Genomic DNA, 20,022 nt, shown 5'->3' with positions numbered 1-20,022 from the left:
AAAAGAATCTTTGGCTGCTCCTGACCTCAACAAACCAAGAGGTGACTTATGCATGCCAGTTATTCATTGATATTCACTAAAAACAATGGGTCAAGCCTTGCCCCAGTGCCGACTGACTACGCTGGGTCGCCTAGTGTTTGCAGCAGTAACTAAGTACACGGCTGCATGTGTGTGTGCATTGCATTCGAAGCACGGATTGCCTAACCTCCCGCCTCTCCAAGGATTTTTTAAATCCTAAGGAGGAAAAAAAAAAACTATTCCAAAATTGGAAGGTTTTTTTTTTTAAAATAGTGATGCTTTATATAGTCTAAAAGGATCACAGCCCTTTTGGAAGTAACACAGATTGATTGTTACAGTGTATCAGAGACTGTTACAATCTTGCAACGCTTGTTCAATTGTATTTTGCTTGAATTGGCATGCTTTGATACATACCTATATTAATTTGTTGCCTGAGGGTTAATGAAAAATAGTAATTTTAATATTAAACTTGCTACATTATTATGAAGGAAGCTTATTTTCTAAACTTTAGCATGTTAAAGGTTACTTTTATTACTTTAAAAAGTTGCAGTGGCTGGGCCTGATGGCTCACACCTGTAATCCCAGCACTTTGGGAAGCTGAGTTGGCAAGATTGTTTGTGGCCAGGAGTTTAAGACCAGCCTGGGCAACATAGTGAGACCCTGTCTCTACAAAAAATAGAAATGAAAATTTTTTTAAGTTGCAGTATTTTTTTAATGAGAAGTAGTACAGATGAAGTGACACTGGATATTTCACTAATGTCCTAAGCCTGGATCAATACTTTTCTTCCTGTAGAGCAATGGGTTCTACATTACAGAAGAAAAGTCAAAAGGATGGTTAGAATCATTTGTAGAAAAATGTATATAATTTAGATGCTAGCATCCCATTTCTCATAGGACTCCTTTTGTTTCCTTGAATGTTAGTTGCATACATAAAACTGTAAGTCCACATTTTAGAAATAGAGCCTAGTTCCTAGGGGTCTTTAAACTGGAGTGGGTTGGGGGATGTCTTCAAAGCAAAGACAAGGAATTTCCAGTGGTGAACTTTGAATGAAGGCATAAATGCAGTTGCATCTTTGTGTCTTTGATACACTGAGCTCTCTTTCCATGGCACAAAAGCTTAGGAGAAAACACACTGACATCTCTTTTCTTTTCCACCAAGGGTATCACTGGGATACATCAGATTGGATGCCAAGCGTTCCTCTGCCGGACATACAAGAGTTCCCCAACTATGAGGTGATTGATGAGCAGACACCCCTGTACTCAGCAGATCCAAACGCCATCGATACAGACTATTACCCTGGAGGCTACGACATCGAAAGTGATTTTCCTCCACCCCCAGAAGACTTCCCCGCAGCTGATGAGCTACCACCGTTACCGCCCGAATTCAGCGATCAGTTTGAATCCATCCACCCTCCTAGAGACATGCCTGCCGCAGGTAGCTTGGGTTCTTCATCAAGAAACCGGCAGAGGTTCAACTTGAATAAGTATTTGCCCAATTTTTATCCCCTCGATATGTCTGAACCTCAAACAAAAGGCACTGGTGAGAATAGTACTTGTAGAGAATCCCATGCCCCTTACCCGCCAGGGTATCAAAGACACTTCGAGGCGCCCGCTGTCGAGAGCATGCCCATGTCTGTGTACGCCTCCACGGCCTCCTGCTCCGACGTGTCGGCCTGCTGCGAAGTGGAGTCCGAGGTCATGATGAGTGACTATGAGAGCGGGGACGACGGCCACTTCGAAGAGCTGACGATCCCGCCCCTGGATTCCCAGCAGCACACGGAAGTCTGACTGTCAACTCCCCCCAAAGTGCCTGACTTTAGTGAACCTAGAGATGATACGAGTAATCAGCGCTGTTCTTTGCAGCAGTGCTTCCAAGCTTTTTTTGGTGAGCCGAATGGGCATGGCTGCGCTGGATCCTGCGCCTCTGGACGTGCTAGCCATTTCCAGTGTCCCAACTACTGTCATCGTGAGGTTTTCATCGGCTGTGCCATTTCCCAACGTCTTTTGGGATTTACATCTGTCTGTGTTAAAATAATCAAACGAAAAATCAGTCCTGTGTTGTCAGCATGATTCATGTATTTATATAGATTTGATTATTTTAATTTTCCTCTTTTTTTGTAAATTTTATGTACAGATTTGATTTTTCATAGTTTTAACTAGATTTCCAAGATATTTTGTGCATTTCTTTCAACTGAATTTTGGTGGTGTTAGTGCCATTATCTAGCACCCTGATTTTTTTTTTACTGTAACCAGGGCTTCACTCTGTCTTTTTCCACTGAAGTATGACATTTTGTTAGTACATTTCAGTGTAGTCATTCATTTCTAGCTATACATAGGGTGAAGGAGAGATCAGATACATGAACGTGTCTTACATGGGTTGCTGTATTTAGAATTACAAACATTTTTCATTATTGGAAAGTGTAACGGGGACCTTCTGCATACCTGTTTAGAACCAAAACCACCATGACACAGTTTTTATAGTGTCTGTATATTTGTGATGCAATGGTCTTGTAAAGGTTTTTAATGAAAACTACCATTAGCCAGTCTTTCTTACTGACAATAAATTATTAATAAAATACTTGAGCTTTATGCCTCTTTTTCCTTCCCATTGATACTCCTGTTCAGGATTCAATGGCTGAGATAGAAGAATGGATGAATGGAAGGGTGGATATTGATGTATTTGCTTTTAGTGGACAAGGCGTAAATGTGAAAATCCTCTCTACCCTGACCAAAAGCCGGGCTGTCCATGCGGAGCTAGCCACCAGGTGGCAATATACAGCTACTTGATACGGCTCAAAACTATAGCCACAAAAGTAAAAAGCATAACTTTTTAATATTTTTAAACAAAACCAAGAAAATTTTATACATTTTTAATTAGTATGAATTTATCGGTTGTAATTTTAATGCTTACCTGTTTTTCACCTTTGTCAATGTTTTGTATCAAAAATGCTTCTCTATGAAGCATTATACCTTTCTGTTGTCAACTTACACAGTATTGTATGATTTAATGTGAGATCCAGAAGCTATTTTTTATATATTTTTATACAGTCAAAATCCATCCCTACTTCCAACACATTTATTGAGTACTTACTATGTACCACTATGATATGAATGACAAACAATTAAGCTTTCTTAGAACTTTGGAGAAACATGTTTTCCCTTTAAGTAAATGCCTTTTTGTCAAATAATATAAATACATAGTTTAAAAACATCAAAGAGAGCTAAAATATATATAATAAAACAGCAGTCCCATGCAACCTGCTGTACCCAGTTACAACTCCTTAAGCTGTTTTTCTCATTCTTCGTTTCATATTTTCAAATGTATATATTATTCTTTCTTGAGTCACTAAATTTAGAAATTGCCTGTTGGCTCCCTATGATGTTGGAGGAAGACCGTGTAACCTAATAGACCTCCACTGATCTTGTTTTTCTACCATTAGTTAGAATTTTTGGATTAATCCATATACAGTGTTTCCATTATTTTGATTATGTAAGTATTCACTGCTCTGCCAAGCAGTATATGATGTTTATTTTCATTTACTTAGCAACTTTCTTTTCTTTAACAATTGTCTTTTTATTTTACTCATTTTTTAAACTTGTGACTATTCGTGTATTCGGAAAACATTTTCCCTCAATAATACTATATTATTTTGCCTGAACAGACAGACAAAAATCCTCTGTCATCTTGGAATTTACATTTGGTGGACAGGTGGTGGGAGGAGATGATCGGGAAATACGTGGTAGTGTTTAGAGTAGTGAGTGCTGAGGAGAGAGACTGTGATTGAGGAAGGAATGTGTGAGATTGTGATGGGAAGGGACATTCTGAGAAGACAGGAGGCCTCAGTGGCAAGCGGCATTTGAGTCCAACCCTGAAGTTGATGAGGAAGAATACCACGTGGTTTCTCTGGGTACTGTTCCAGGCAGACAGATGAGCTGCTACTGTAAAGGGAGGAGTGTGAGAACGCCCAAGAAAAACACAAGTGCAGCCTGTCATGTACATGGTCACAGCAGGAAGTCTGTCTGCTCCTTTTTTTGCCTCGGTCATTCTCCTCAGGGAACCCCTCAGCTTGGTGGCCCAGACTCCATTTTTTGTTCTCTTCGGCATCTATAGTTGTTGTTCCGGAATATTCTCCTTACCATGGACTCTATAATTTTCTCTTGGCCTAACTCTTGTTTTGATAGAGCATATCCTGTTATTATCTGAGAAAGAGTTGCATGGGAAGTAATTTTTTGTGACTGTGTTTCTGAAAGTGTCTTTATTCTACTCTTGATAGATTGGGTGTAGATTTCTGGTTTGGAGGTAAATTACATTCAGAATCTTGAAGTCATGGAACCCACTGTCTTCCAGCTTCAAATGTTAACATTGAAAAGTCCAGTGTCATTCCTAGTCCCAGTTCATTATTCGTGGCCTAATATTACTCTCACAAATCTTTGGGGTTATTCTTCTGGGGACATGCTACTTTTCTACAACATTGTGAGATTTCCTGCTGATGTGTCTCGGCATGGGCCTTTTCCAGGGATTGCTACTCAGTTTTTAATGAAAACCCACGTTGTGGGGACTGTTCTTGTGTTATTTCTTTGATCATTTCTTCCCTTCTGCTTTCTCAGTTCTTCTAATTCTCAAAGGAGGTGATCTCAGTTCTCTTGTCAAGACTCATAACTATAGGTTGCTTGACTTGCTAAATTCTCTCATTTTTTGATTGAACTCCTATTGTCCATCTTTGTTTTATTCCCCTTCTGGGATTCATTCCACTTTTATTTTCTGTTCCTTCTGTTACCAGTTTTATTTCTGCTGTCATTTTTAATGTTTAAGAGACTGGTCTGGTCCTGACTGTCCCTTTTCTATATTACACAGGCATTTGTTCCTGTTTTGAAGCTCCCTAGTATCTCATTTTTGCTAAATGTATTTTAGAATAAATCCTTCCATTTTGCCTGGTTTTCCCCTGGGCGGCTTTTAAATACTGCTTTCAGGAGGGCTTGCTCCCCTTTCACCTTGCAGGCTTTCCTCTGGCTTATTTTGAGCCTAATGAGGCACCCAAGCTGACCGAAAGCCGTGGCTTGCTCCTTAGCTCCTGGACTTCTCTGTGACATTGTGGGCCAGCTTGCTTTGTCAGTTTCTTTGTCTTGTCTTTGAAGAGTTTCAGTTTCTTCCGAGGAAGGACCTTCTGTTTCCAGCCTGGGAAATATCATTGCTCTTATTTTGAAATTGGCCACATAAGGGGACTGGAGATTTGTCATTCCCTTAGTCCTCTAGTTCTGGGTTATGAGAACATTCCTGCTTCTTTCTCTTTGTCTATTTCATCATCGAGGCAGCTCAGGATAGAGCTGAGAATCTGCATTCTAACAGCTTGAACGCAGTTCAGACAGCGTCCCTGCCACTCACCCCATTCTTCACTGCCTTCCGTGTGTGACAAAGGGGCCTGTTCCCGTGGCCTCCAGGCTCTGCTGCCCAATCCTTGCGTCTGCTGGAGCGTGGTTTACAGTTAACAACGCCTCTTAAAAGCATTGACAATGGAGTTGCTTTTTAACTTTTTCCCCCATTTCCTGTTTCAGATTCATTTTCCTTTTTTAAAATAATGTTTTATTTACTTAAACATTTATTGTTTGATTGATTTTCAGAAGAAAGGGGCTAGAATGTAGCCCTCCGCCATCTGAACCTGGAAGCCTGGAATGTGCTCGCACCACCGGTTTCCAGTGTTTGGAAGAACATTGGGGTATCAGTGTTCTATTGCTCCACAGCACATGCCCATACATTTAGCGGCTTCAAATTACCCCCATTTATTACTTCTCATTGCAGAGATGAAAACCCCCGGGCATGGCATGGCCAGGTTTTCTGCTCAGCTTCTCACAGGCTGGAATCAAGCTGTCAGCTAGGCTGTGGTTTCATCTGAGTCTGGGGAGCTCACGAGGCTCTTGGCAGAATTCAGTCCCTTGCAGTTGTAGAACTGGTCTCATTTTCTTGCTAACTGTGGGACAGAGGTTCCCTGTTTCTTGTTGGCCCCAATTTTTTTTTTTTTTTTTTGAGATGGAGTCTGGCTCTGTCACCCAGGCTGGAGTGCAATAGCGCAATCTTGGCTCACTGCAACCTCCACCTCCCGGGTTCAAGCAATTCTCCTGCCTCAGCCTCCCAAGTACCTGGGATTACAGGCATGCGACACCATGCCCAGCTAATTTTTGTATTTTTAGTAGAGATGAGGTTTCACCATGTTGCTCAGGCTGGTATTGAACTCCTGACCTCAGATAATCCACCTGCCTCAGCCTCCCAAAGTGCTGGGATTACAGGCGTGAGCCACCACGCCCGGCCCATCCCCACTTTCTTGACAGCTTCTCTTGAGTCAGCTCCTAGCTCCTCAGCCCTCTCACATCTTCATCTGCTTCCTGATCTCAGGAAGGGCCTGATCCCTTTTTAAAGGCTCACGTGATTTGGTCAGGTGCTCACCCAGGACATAAAGTCTCGCTTTGAGTAACTAAGTCAGCTGGTTAGTAACCTAGCCATGGGAATTCCCATCACATTCACAAGTCCCATTCACTTTCGGGGGGGGGAATTACACCATGTACCCCAGGACAGGGATGGGTTCTTTGAGGCCATCTTAAATTTCTACCTACCAAAACTGGCACTATTCGTTGGTTCTTGGTTTTATTTTATTTTATTTTTATTTATTTATTTATTTTTTTTTTTGAGACGGAGTTTTGCTCTTATTTCCCAGGCTGGAGTGCAATGGCAACCTTGGCTCCCCACAACCTCCACCTCCTGGATTCAAGCGATTCTCCTGCCTCAGCCTCCCGAGTAGCTGGGATTACAGGCATGCACTGCCACGCCTGGCTAATTTTGTATTTTTAGTAGAGACAGGGTTTCTCCATATTGGTCAGGCTGATCTTGAACTCCTGACCTCAGGTGATCCGCCTGCTTCGGCCTCCCAAAGTGCTGGGATTACAGGCATGAGCCACCACGCCTGGCCAGTCCTTGTTCTTTTTCTAAGGGATAATTCCCTTATTTAGCAGAATCATTTTTAAGAAGTTTAAGGTTTTAAAATGCCTAAACATAAATATTATAAAAGATTTAAATATCTTTAATCCCTTGGGGGAAATGGGGAAATGTTGGTTAAAGGTTACAAACTTTCAATTACAAGAGGAACGAGTTCTGATGTCCCTGTGTTTCACCTGGATTCTATGAGACATGCACACACTAGATTTCAAAACCACTTAACTATTTGTCACAATCTTTATTTGGTACCCTTGGAAATTATGGTTCAGCTTAAAGGAAGAGATATACAGAAAAAAGGCTAGTAAATATTTAAACTTTTAAATTTCTATTTTTCTTAATTCTACCTCTAAAATTTAGGGGTTTTTTTTGTTTTTGTTTTTGTCTGTCTGATGGGAAGAATAAATTGAAGTGATTGTGCTTGTCATGTTCATTTTTATTCTAGAGTGTGTGGAGCCATCCTACTCAACCTGCTGAAAAGTGAGGTAGACTTTCCCAGTGCCCAGAAACAGCAAATATTTTTCCATAAGCTGCATTAGCCTCTGGGGGCCACTTTTTATTGGGGGAGCCCACCCCCAATATTTCAACATAGGTTCTTTCTATTTTCGATAAGTGTCAGCTGGCTGAGAAATAAAGGAGACAGTACAAAGAGAGGAATTTTACAACTGGGCCACCGGGGGTGACATCACGTATCGGTAGGACTGTGATGCCCACCTGAGTCTCAGACCAGCAAGTTTTTATTAAGGGTTTCAAAAGGGGAGGGGGTGTAAAACAGGGAGTAGGTACAAAGATCACATGCTTCAAAGGGCAAAAAGCAGAACTACTAATAAGGGTCTAACAAAGATCACATGCTTCTGAGGGAACAGGACAAAGGGCAAAAGCAGAACCACTGATAAGGGTCTATGTTCAGCAGTGCACGTATTGTCTTGATAAACATCTTAAACAACAGAAAACAGGGTTTGAAAGCAGAGAACCAGTCTGACCACAAATTTACCAGGGCGGAGTTTTCCCAACACTAGTAAGCCTGAGGGTACGTCAGGAGACCGGGGCGCATCTCAGTCCTTATCTCAACCGCATAAGACAGACATTCCCAGAGCGGCTGTTTATAGACCTCCCCCCAGGAATGCTTTCCTTTCCCAGGGTATTAATATTAATATTCCTTGCTAGGAAAAGAATTTAGCGATATCTTCCCTACTTGCACATCCATTTATAGGCTCTCTGCAAGGAGAAAAATATGGCTCTTTTTGCCCAACCCCACAGGCAGTCAGACCTTATGGTTATCTTCCCTTGTTCCCTAAAAATCGCTGTTATTCTGTTCTTTTTTAAGGTGCACTGATTTCATATTGTTCAAACACACATGTTTTACAATCAATTCATACAGTTAACACAATTATCACAGTTGTCCTGAGGTGACATATGTCCTCAACTTACGAAGATAACAGGATTAAGAGATTAAAGGCAGGCATAAGAAATTATAAAATTAGTATTTGGGAACTGATAAATGTCCATGAAATCACAATTTATGTTCCTCTGCCGCGGTGCCAGCTGGTCCCTCTGTTCAGGGTCCCTGACTTCCTGCAACAACTTTTAATGCACAGAAGCATTAAAAGTGGATGCTACCTCAGTCTGAATGCACTTTCGCAAAGAAACTAAGCATTAGCCTAGGAAATAAGGGACTCATTCTAAAAAGGTAGCGATTGAAGAAGGCTGCGCCCACGCACACATTGCTAATGTGGGTGACATGAACTCAAAAGCTTCAGTTTACCCCTTTTAATGAAAGCGCTGGAATAAGCTCTTGGAAAGCAGGGCTTTGAGTTGCCAAATGAACTGTCATAGAATTTCACCTACTTTAATGCTGGTATTAATTGATAACTCAAAATCAGGGCTGGGCATGGTGGCTCATGCCTGTAATCCCAGCACTTTGGGAGGCCAAGGTGAGACAATCACTTGTGGCTGGGAGTTCAGGACAGCCTGGGCAATGTAGTGAGACCCCATCTCTAGTAGAACCTTAAAAATTAAATTTTAAAAAATAGCTGTAATCCTCAGACATATAGGAATCAGGGCTAGCTATTATTAAAAAAAAAAAAAAAAGTAGGCAGGGTATCAACAGGGATTAGGAGAAACTGAACATCTGGATTCTTTGATACCTAAGAGTGTAGGGAACTCGGCAAATAAACCGAGCTATGAAATGCCACCTCCCAGGAGCTGCCACAAGCTTACAGGTTAGCTTTAGGATGTTTCAACTGCAACGCCAAGATGCAATGTGAAGTCCTTAGTTTCGAGATGGGGTGGGGAAAAACTCTCACCATCCCCTGCTAAAAAGAGAAGGAAGGATATTGTGGGAACTGAGGTGACAGGAGTGGAGGAGGGTTGGGGGAGGACAGTTGGGGACATGATGGCAGGGCTGAAGGAAGGAGGTGGCATCCACTCTGCACAGAGCTCAGCCAATGTGAGCAAATGAAAGGCCATTAAAACTGCATCACTGGAATGCATGGCTGCTTGCTAAAGTCAGTGGCAAGTTAAGCCAAGAATGTTGCAGACAGAGAATGCATTCTCATGTCCTCTACTTGGGTGCATTCAGTGGGAAGCCTTGTTGGCATGTTCATTCCTGCATGCATCTAGCAGGTGTTCACTGAACCTTCACCCTGGGCCACACTCCCTTCCCTGACCTCTGTCTTCCTAGTGTCTTCAAATAATCCGGGGATAAATCTCTTATTAAGCAGAATTGTTTTTTTATTTAAGTTTAGAGTTCTAAAATGTCTAAATATAAGCATTATAAGAGATTTGAATCTCTAATCTGTTGTGCTAATGGGGCAATGTTGGTTAAAGGATAAGATGAGCAGGTTCTAATGTACAGCATAGCGATTATAGTTAGTAATAATGCATACTTGACATTTACCGAGAGAGTAGATCTAAGTGTGTTCCCCAAGGAAAAAAGGTAAATATGGGAGGGGATGGATATGCTAATTAGACAGATTATGTAATCGTTTCACAATGTATATGCATATCAAATCATCACATTGTACACCTTAAATACACACAATTTTTATTTATCCATCATACCTTAATAAAGTTGGGGAAAAATAAACTTTGGGGACAACGTTAAACTCCCCAACGAGGGGGAAAACCCCAGCTTCCTTCCACTGCTTTTTAGCATTTCTGCTTGCAGGAGATGATACGAAACTACCTCAAAAAGGCACATGGATTTCAGACAGTCCCCTTCATATCTCAGGATGACATTCCCGGTTCTTCACAGTTTCTTTCTGTTCAAATCACTAGACATCACTGGAACAGGTGCATCTTCTCTTCATTTTGTCAGTCATCTGCACTAGAAGGAAGTCCTTCATGGTGTTGTATATATTTTAATTTTTTAGAAAAGGACATCCATACTGTATTCCCAACCATGTAAGTTACAAGTATATAAAGTAGAAACGAAATGATTAGACACATTTTCTTAAGATTTCTGGGATACAAGCAATCCTACATTTTAAAACTGCCGTTGAATAAATTATCACGTTTTCATTTTTATATTTTATTTTATATTTAAGTTGAAAAAAGCAAACTATTTTGAAAAAATACAGGATTATAATCATATCACCCAGAAACACTATTTTGCATGCAGTAATCTGATTTTATTTTCTGAGTGTGGTTTACAAAATCTGTATCTTGTATCCAATTTTGTGCCCTGCTTTTCTCACCTTAAAGTACGTGTCCTTTTCAGAAAAATTCCATTTTAAAGACCTGTATGCTATTTCATAGCATGAATTTACTATAACTTATTTACCTATTTTATTTTGCTACTTTGAAGATTTTTTTAAATTTTTTCACAACAATGACATCTTTGTCTATTCATTTTTGTCCCTCTTCCGAAGAGATTTATAGATGTGTGGATTATTTGTTTTCAAAGTACTACCTATCACATAACAAAATTCTAGAACTGCAGCACTGGAACTCTGAGGGGATTGTGTTCAGATTTCCTTAACACTGATGTAGTCCTCTGCTGCTACTTCCATGCCGATGTTTTCTCCACCTTTTCCATGTCCTGGCATATGTAGAAAACTTTTTTATGGCATCGTGGATGACATAAAGGCCCTAGGCTGCTCTAAACCAGGGATTTCAGAGTAGTGTGGTTACAGTGGGCTCCTCCCAACTGCCCAGTCTGCTCCAGCGGCCCGGAGGGCTGGAGCACCAGGCTCTGTGCACAGAAGCTCTGCTATAGACAGCTCTGGATAATCCTGCCTCCCTGTCTCTTCCTGTGAATTTCTTTCTTTTTCTTTCTTTCTGAGACGGCGTCACGCTCTGTCCCCCAGGCTGGAGTGCAATGGCACAATCTCAGCTCACTGCAACCTCCGCTTCCTGGGTTCAGGTGATTCTCCTGCCTCAGCCTCCCAAGTAGCTGGGATTACAGGCACCACCACGCCCAGCTAATTTTGTGTTTTTAGTAGAGACAGGGTTTCACCATGTTGGCCAGGCTGGTCTCGAAGTCTTGACCTCGGGTGATCCACCCACCTCAGCCTCCCAAAGTGCTGCGATTACAGGCCTGAGCCACCGTGCCTGGTGTTTTTTTTTTTTTCATTTGTTTTGAGGCAGAGTCTCACTCTGTCACCCAGGCTGGAGTGCGGTGGCGCAATCTCAGCTCACAGCAACCTCCGCCTCCTGGGTTCAAGCGATTCTCATGCCTCAGTCTCTGAGTAGCTGGGATTACAGGCGCCCGCCACCACGCCTGGCTAATTTTTATATTTTTAGTAGAAATGGGGTTTCACTATGTTGACTAGGTCGGGTCTTGAACTCCTGACCTTGGGTGATTCGCCCACCTCGGCCTCACAAAGTGTTGAGATTACAGGTGTGAGCCACTGCGCTCAGCCTGTGAATTTTTTCCATGAAAAACACAGTCTAGACCAGAATGGAATCATCTTTGTGAAATTTGCTTTAATTTGGATTCAATTCTCAGTGACTCGGGTAAATGTAAGGCGTAGGTTTGCTGTCCATCAGGCCCACTGGAAAACCCTCCCGCCCCCCCACGTGCCACCTCCCGTCCTCTTCTGGTTGATGGGCTCCCCTCTCACCACAATCCCCACTTTGACTCAAGTCTACTGCATTGGGTCAGTAGCTTTCTGAAGGTCAACGCGGGGGCTCTTTCTCTTTGGCCAGCTGGCATTCCCTATGTGTTCTGACGGCTCTTCATGAAAGGCATTAGGCTCCATTTCAATTGGTGCACGGGCGGAGAGAGAGAGCTGTTTGTCAGAATTTAATTTCCTCACTAGCGGTTTACTGCCTCTGCTGCAAACAGAGCAAGCCACTTGAATAGGATGGCAAGTATTTTTTTTCCCCAAGCAAATCTCTGCTCGTGTGAACACTTAGGCAATTACTGCACTTGTCACTGTGCCGTTAAAGTGTGGATGTGTAAGAGCTGCATTTTCCAATGATGCCAGACTTGAGGAGAAAGAGCGTGTGTGACACATTTGAATGAAAATGTCATCACACCAAGTATATCCTGTAGGGAGCTAACAGTGCAGGTCTCTATAGAAGAGATGATAAATATGAGCTCAGGCCTGGCTCAGCGGCTCACGCCTGTAATCCCAGCACTTTGAGAGGCCGAGGCAGGTGGATTACAGGTTGGGAGTTCAAGACCAGCCTGGCCAACATGGTGAAACCCCGTGTCTACTAAAAATACAAAAATTAGCTGGGCGTGATGACACATGCCTGAAATCCCAACTACTCGGGAGGCTGAGGCAGGAGAATCACTTGAACCTGAGAGGCAGAGGTTGTAGTGAGCCGAGATAGTGCCTCTACCCTCCAGCCTGGGTTACAGAGTAAGACTCTGTCTCAAAACAACAACAACAAAAAAGATAAATATGAGCTCAGATTCCTAAATTCCAAGCATTATCCAATTATCTCAAGGGATAAAATAAAATTCTCAAAATGTCTAATGACTATCACTTTGCTTCGGTTTTTTGTTTGTTTGTTTGTTTCTTTGTTTTGAGACAGAGTCTCACTCTGTCGCCCAGGCTGGAGTGCAGTGGCGTGATCTTGGCTCACTGCAGCCTCTGCCTCCCGGGTTCAAGCAATTCTCCTGCCTCAGCCTCCCTAGTAGCTGGGATTACAGGCGCGCGCTGCCATGCTCAGCTAATTTTTTGTATATTTTTTAGTATAGATGGGGTTTCACCATCTTGGATAGGATGGTCTTGATCTCCTGACCTTGTGATCCACCTGCCTCGGCCTTCCAAAATTCTAGGATTACAGGCATGAGCCACCACGCCCGGCCACCTTGCTTCATTTTAATATTCATGAGCTCTACCTAAGTTTCAGCATAAGGGGAGAATATGGACAGAGGAACAAGGGCTGGCCCCGGAGGCTGTGTGGGCCCTTCCTGCCTGTCAGCCTTGGAGGCACAGTTCCATGTCTTTGTCAAGTTCGAAATGTTAGCCCACCTGCCAAATAGGATTACAAACGTATTTTTAAATGATGCTCTTGTTTTGTGATTGGTGTTCTTAAAATTTTAATTTGAAATGAGTATTTTTCTCTTCTTTTGAAAGAAGAGAAAGTATACTTTTTAAAATTATACCTATTTAAGGTATACGTGATGTTTATTTACATATACACACAAACACATAGTGAGGAGTTTACTTCTGTCAAGCAAATGACGTGTCTACCATTTCACATAGTTACCCTTTTTGGTGTGTGCAGTGAAAGTACCTAAATTCTACTCTCTTGCTAAATTTGCAGCATACACGATGATTTGGATGTGTGTCCCCACCAAACCTCACATTAGATTGTACAGTTCATTGTTGGAGGTGGGGCCTGGTATGTCATTGGACCGTGGGGGTGGAGTTCTCGTGACTGCTTTAGCACCATCCGCCCCACACCCCACCCCCGGGTACTGTACAGTGAGTGAGTTCTCTCAACATGTGGTTGTGTAAATGTGTGTAGCACTTCCCCCGTCTCTTTATTCCTCCTGCTCCAGCCGTGTGAGAAGCCTGCTCCCCCTTCGCCTTCCACCATGACTGGAAGCTTCCTGAGGCCTCCCGAGAAGCAGAAGCTGCCATCTTCCTCTACAGCCTGCAGAACCATAAACCTGTTAAACCTCTTTTCTTTATCAATCACCCAGTCCGAGGTTTCTTTAGAGCAATGCAACAACTGACTGATACACATGACAATATTATTCACTGTAGCCTTCATTCTTCACATCTCCAGGCTTATTCATCTTACATAGGGGACACTTGCTACACTTCAACCTCCACCTCCTCAATTCCCGCCACCATCCCAACCCCACTACCCCACCACCCCACCACCCCACCCAGTGGTCCCTGGTAGCCACGGTTCTGCTCTTGGCTTCTGTATGTTTGACTTGTTGTTTGTTTAAATTTCACATAGAAGAGGGATGATGCAGTGTCTTTCTTTCTGTGTCTGGCTTATTTTGCATAATGTCCTCAGGTTCATTATAAATTATATTATAAATCACAGAATCTCCTTTTATATAGCTGAAAAAAATATTCTAGTGTATACACATACCACAGTTTCTTTATTCATTCATCCATCAATGGCCCCACGAGTTGTTTACATATCTTGGCCCTTACGAATCATGCTGTGATAAACAGGGGTACAGATATTTTTATGAGGTGGTGATGTCATTTTGCAAAGAGGGGTTGCTGGGTCCTGTGGCAGTGCTATTGTAATTTCTTTAGGAGCCTCATACTGTTTTCCTTAACGGCTGCACCAATCTACAGTCTCACCAGCAGTGTACCAGGGTTCCCTTTTCTACACCCTGGTAGTACACCTCACCGACATTTGTTATCTTGTCTTTTTTATCATAGCCATTCTAACAAGGGCTCTTTGTGGTTGTAATTTGCATTTCCTTGATGATTAGTGGTGTTGAGTACCTTTATCATATACCCGTTGGCTGTTTTTATTTCTTCGGAGAAATGTCTATTTAGTTCTTTGCCTTTTTTTTTTTTTTTTTTTTTTTTGAGATGGAGTCTCACTGTTGTCGGCAGGGGCTGGAGTACAGTGGTGCAATCTCGGCTCACTGCAACCCCCACCTCCTGGGTTCCAGCAATTCTCCAACCTCAGCCTCCTGAGTAGCTGAGATTACAGGCACCCACCACCTCACCTGGCTAATTTTTGTATTTTTAGTAGACACAGGATTTCACCATTTTGGCCAGACCGGGCTCGAACTCCTGACCTCAGGTGATCCACCCCCCCGCCCCACCCTTGGCCTCCCAAAGTGCTGGGATTACACATGTGAGCCACTGCACCCGGCCCTTTGCCCATTTTTAATTGGGTTATTTGGTATTTTGCTACTGAATTGTATGAGTTCCTTATATTTTTCAGATATTAACCCCTTTGATCCAATATGTGGTTTGCAAATATTTTCTCCCAATCTGTTCGCTGGGTTTTCATTTTGTTGGTTATTTTCTTTGCTGTGCAGAAGCTTTTCAGTTTGATGTAGACCTACTTATTTAAATATTTTTTCTTTTATTGCCTGTGCTTTTGGTGAGATATCCAAAAAATCCTTGCCAAGTTCAATCTCAAGAAGCTTTCTAGCTATGTTTTCTTCCAGGAGTTTTATGATTTCAGGTCTTACTTTTAGGTCCTTAATCCATTTTGAGTTGATTTCGTATATGGTGTAAGATAAGGGTGCGTTTTCATTCTTTTGCATGTGGATATCTGGTTTTGCCAATACCGTTTATTGAAGAGACTGTCTTTTTTCCATTGTGTCTTCTTGATTGCTTAAGTATACTTTAAAATAGATACTTTAAATTAGTGTGGACAAAAGAAAATGTTATTCATAAGCCTTATTAAAAACAAATTCTTCTAATTAAATAAACAATGATCAAGATGCAGAAACTTCTCCAACTAAAAGCTCTTATTGGATAGAAATAGTTTTTAATAATAATTTCTTAAAAATGTTGAGTTTTAACTTCTAGTGCGGAATTTCACAAAATTTAAAAATACACAGAGGTCCTTGAAAACTGAGGTCATACATACCATGTGCTTGGAGCTGTTACCGCTCACACTGAATGCAGGGCGAGCTCTGTGCTTTTTACCAAAATATCAGCGAACTCTGTTGAGTCTGTGCACAGGCTCTGTTCAGTAAGCTTTAGCTGCAGTTCATCCTTGGGCTCTGGTGGCTGAGCCCATGCTCTCCGCCAAGTCCCTCTGCTGCACCTGGTGGGGTTCCAGTTTCACCGTTGAGTGACTGTGACCACACCTATGGTTGGGTAGCTGCACAGTCTCTGGGTTTGATTTATTTAATGGATCAAAGTTCAGTCCATTCTCTCTGTTGGCCAGAGTTCTGCATTTTAAAACCACGTACCCTCAGGGTGCACTTTCAAACTCCCAGGCCTTTGGGCACCAGTGGCAGGCAGGGACGGCCAGCTTCAGAGCACACACCTAAGTTCAAAATTATTGAACTCTGCAGTCTTTTTTTTTTTTTTTTGAGACAGAGTCTTGCTCTGTCTTCAGGCTGGAGTGCAGTGGCGCGATCTCGGCTCAGTGCGACCCCCACCTCCTGGGTTCAAGCAATTCTCCTGCCTCAGCCTCCTGAGTAGCTGGGACTATAGGCGTGCACCACCAAGCCCGGCTAATTTTTTTTTTTTTTTTTTCAGTAGAGACGGGGTTTCACCATGTTGGTCAGGATGGTCTTGATCATCTTGACCTGGTGATCCACCCGCCTTGGCCACCCAAAGTGCTGGGATTCCAGGCGTGAGCCACTGCGCCTGGCCCGCAGTGATTTCTTAGCCGGAGGATGTTGAACCAACTGCTTACCTTCTACTTAATTTAGTTTCCGCAGCTGAGAGGAATATGACTGATACCTCAGAGGAGTTTTGTGAGCAATCAATACTAACAATCTCATTGAGAGCTGTTCTCTCTCTCTCTGTTTTTTGTTTGTTTGTTTGTTTTGTTTTGTTTTTTGAGACAGAGTCTCTCTGTGTCGCCCAGGCTGAAGTGCAATGGTGGGATCTTGGCTCACTGCAACCTCCACCTCCTAGGTTCAAGCAATTCTCCTGCCTCAGCCTCCCAAGTAGCTGGAATTACAGGCACCCACCACCACTACCACACCCGGCTAATTTTTTGTATTTCTTTCCTTTCTTTTTTTTTTTAAAAAGAGAGACGGGGTCTCACTCTGTCGAGCAGGCTGGAATACAGTGGTGCGATCATGGCTCACTGCAGCCTCCAACTCCAGGCCTCAAGCAATCCTCTCACCTCAGCCTTCCAAAGAGTAGTTGGGACTACAGGCATGCACCACCATGCCCAGCTAATTTTTTAAAGTTTTTTTGTAGAGACAGAGGTCTTGCTCTCTTCCCGAGGCTGGTCTCAAACTCCTGCCCTGAAGTGATCCTCCCACCTATGCTTTCCAAAGTGAGCATATTTTGGGAATACAGACGTGAGCCACTGTGCCTGGCCATAAGAGAAGTGTTCTTATTGAATGCTCATTACATACTAAGCATTCTACAATTACTAACTTCATCCATCCAGCAACCCTCCTCAATATCCCCATTTCCCAGATCAGGAAATCAAAGCACAGAGAGGATAAGACTTTTTTGAAGGTCACACCAGAGGTCAGTGTTGACACTGAAACTCACAGCCCTGGCTCTGGCCTCAAAGCTTGTCCCCTCAGACCTCCTCCCTGGACAGTCCCTTGTGGGGTGAGCCAAAGGGCACAAAGGTAGAGCGCCTCACACCGGGGCTTTTGGCACAAAGTAGATGTGCAATAAATGTTTTATTGTTTTGTTACTGTTTTCCCCCAACCCATCCCAATCTTCAAACATGCATTTCAATAGTTAAATATTATTAAAGTGCATCCTAAGAACATTTAGTTTTGTAAGTGCCCTTTGAGAACACGCCGCACGTCAGCATTTTCTAAATGGCTAGTTTAGGTCATTTGAGGAATCATTTGCTAGTCCAGAGGAGCCCTGGCATCGAATGCTTGTTATTTTCACCCATTCGGTGTGTCCAACACTGGAGACTAGACAGGGTGTGGGGTGCGATGAAGGCTCAGGGTGCTGTTCACAAGTGACTGTTCACAAGTGACTCTTGCTGTTCGTTTATTCAAATATTCTTTCTGAGTATGTACTGTGAAGCATTCTGTTTGCCATTAGTGAAGGAGGAACCAGGTCATCCCTGCTCCTTTTTTTTTTTTTTTTTTTTGAGTTGGAGTCTCACTCTGTTGCCCAGGCTGGAGTACAGTGGCGTGATCTCAGCTCACTGCAAACCCCTGCCTCCTGGATGCAAGCAATTCTCTGCCTCAGCCTCCTGAGTAGCTGGGATTACAGGTGCCCGCCACCACGCCCGGCTAATTTTTTTTTTTTCTGTATTTTTAGTAGAGACGGGGCTTCACCATCTTGGCCAAGCTGGTCTTGAATTCCTGACCTCATGATCCACCTGCCTCGGCCTCCCAAAGTGCTGGGATTACAGGCCTGAGCCACCGCACCCGGCCTGTCCCTGCTCTTTATGAGGACTAAGATAAAGATGTACAGGGTCAAACTCACCACTTCCTAGGGTAACAGTGAAAAGGAGGCTGGGCATGACCAACTCCATTTTGCTCCTCACCCGCTCCACCCCGCCCCGCAGTGATACCATTTAGACTAACTGCTTTCGCTGATCCCTGCACACAGGCCAAGCTCACTATGGGAGAAACTGAGTGTACAGTTTAACTTTAAGGCAAGGATGATAGCAGTCCCTTCCCCTAACTAATCCACCCAGAGATAAGGAGGGCCACACAAGTAGCAATGTTATGTTAAGGATTTACAGGTGCACTGTGGCCTGACCAGGGACAAAGAGGCTTCACAACCCCCTTGGACCCTTGCTAGTGCCCAGATGTCTGTGGTCATCGGTCACCTCTTGACCTCAACTCCCTGCCTCTTCTCCCTTGCCCTAACATAAAAGGAGGCTGAAAATTTGCATTCCCTTCAGATGGTTCTTTAGGACACTAATCTGTCGTCCTCTCAGTTTGCTGGCTCTTCCACATAAAGTTGCCTTCTGTGCACCAGTATCTTGCCTTCCAACTTACTGGCTGTCATACAGACAGCAGTGCCACAGCCTGGACTCGACTCCACTAGCCCATGCCCTCATTTTCTCACCAGCTTCATTTCACAAAATAAAAATCTCTCTCTCTGCCCGGCGTGGTGGCTCACGCCTGTAATCCCAGCACTTTGGGAGGCCGAGGCAGGCGGATCAATAGGTGAGGAGATTGAGACCATCCTGACTGACACGGTGAAACCCCGTCTCTACTAAAAATACAAAAAATTAGCTGTGCGTGGTGGCACTGGCCTGTAGTCCAGCTACTTGAGAAGCTGAGGCAGGAGAATCACTTGAACCCAGGAGGTGGAGGTTGCAGTGAGCCGAGATCGTGCCACTATGCTCCAGCCTGGGCGACAAAGCAAGACTCCATCTCAAAACAAAACAAAACAACAACAACAACAAATCGCACTCTCCTCTTTATCTTGGCTCAAAGCACTGGTGCTGCTGAGGCTCACATACTCTTCCTCCCTCTGCGTCTTGTCTATTCCATTCATTCTTTCATTCACCCAGTTCAGTTTACTGGGTGGGTTGCATTGATAAGGTATTAGTTTAGTCTGTGCCCTTTGTTATGCCCTGTGCACATAAAAGTGAACAAAATTTGCTTAGTAGCAGTCATGGCCTTTAACTGAGAAAGAATCATTTGCTATGGTCAAGGAGTTACGTGCTGTGAAGCAACAGGTTTAATAAAAACTGAACTGTGGTGTTTATGGCTTTTTTCTCCCAACTCCTAAAATGCCCTCACATATGTAAGTGCTGAAGTAACAGTTGCATGTTTGGAGTAGCAGAGAGTAAATCAAAACCAGAAAGTTTTCCTAATCACTTACAAATTTCCTATATGTTAACTCGAAATGAAAGCAGCATGATGCTCATTCAGCCCTGCATTGCTGCAGAACCTCAGGCGGGACAGTAATTGGGGGCAACAAGAATATTTGTAAGTAATTTGCAGTTCCAGATAGAGTAACAGACACAACGTCTGCTCTCATGGATTGCTGATGCTC

The 20,022-nt window shown here is 43.2% G+C and overlaps 1 protein-coding gene across 5 annotated transcripts in view; it reads left to right on the top strand.

The window, feature by feature from the left end:
* The window catches only part of FAT1 (FAT atypical cadherin 1), a 143,859-nt gene extending 141,263 nt beyond the window's left edge, over positions 1-2,596 (top strand). For 3 of the 5 annotated variants that reach the window (XM_009240518.4, XM_009240519.4, XM_054554861.2), the window contains exons 27-28: positions 6-41; positions 1,178-2,596. In XM_009240518.4, coding sequence (XP_009238793.2) covers positions 6-41; positions 1,178-1,806 — 665 coding nt within the window. In that variant the 3' untranslated portion in view covers positions 1,807-2,596. The remainder of the gene's footprint in view (positions 1-5; positions 42-1,177) is intronic. The other 2 variants (XM_063723762.1, XM_002815356.5) reach the window with 2 other exon arrangements.
* The last annotated feature ends 17,426 nt before the right edge of the window (positions 2,597-20,022 follow it).

The sequence above is a fragment of the Pongo abelii genome, chromosome 3, assembly GCF_028885655.2.
Source record: "Pongo abelii isolate AG06213 chromosome 3, NHGRI_mPonAbe1-v2.0_pri, whole genome shotgun sequence".
Taxonomy (NCBI): domain Eukaryota; kingdom Metazoa; phylum Chordata; class Mammalia; order Primates; family Hominidae; genus Pongo; species Pongo abelii.
This window is presented reverse-complemented; position numbering and strand designations above follow the sequence as displayed.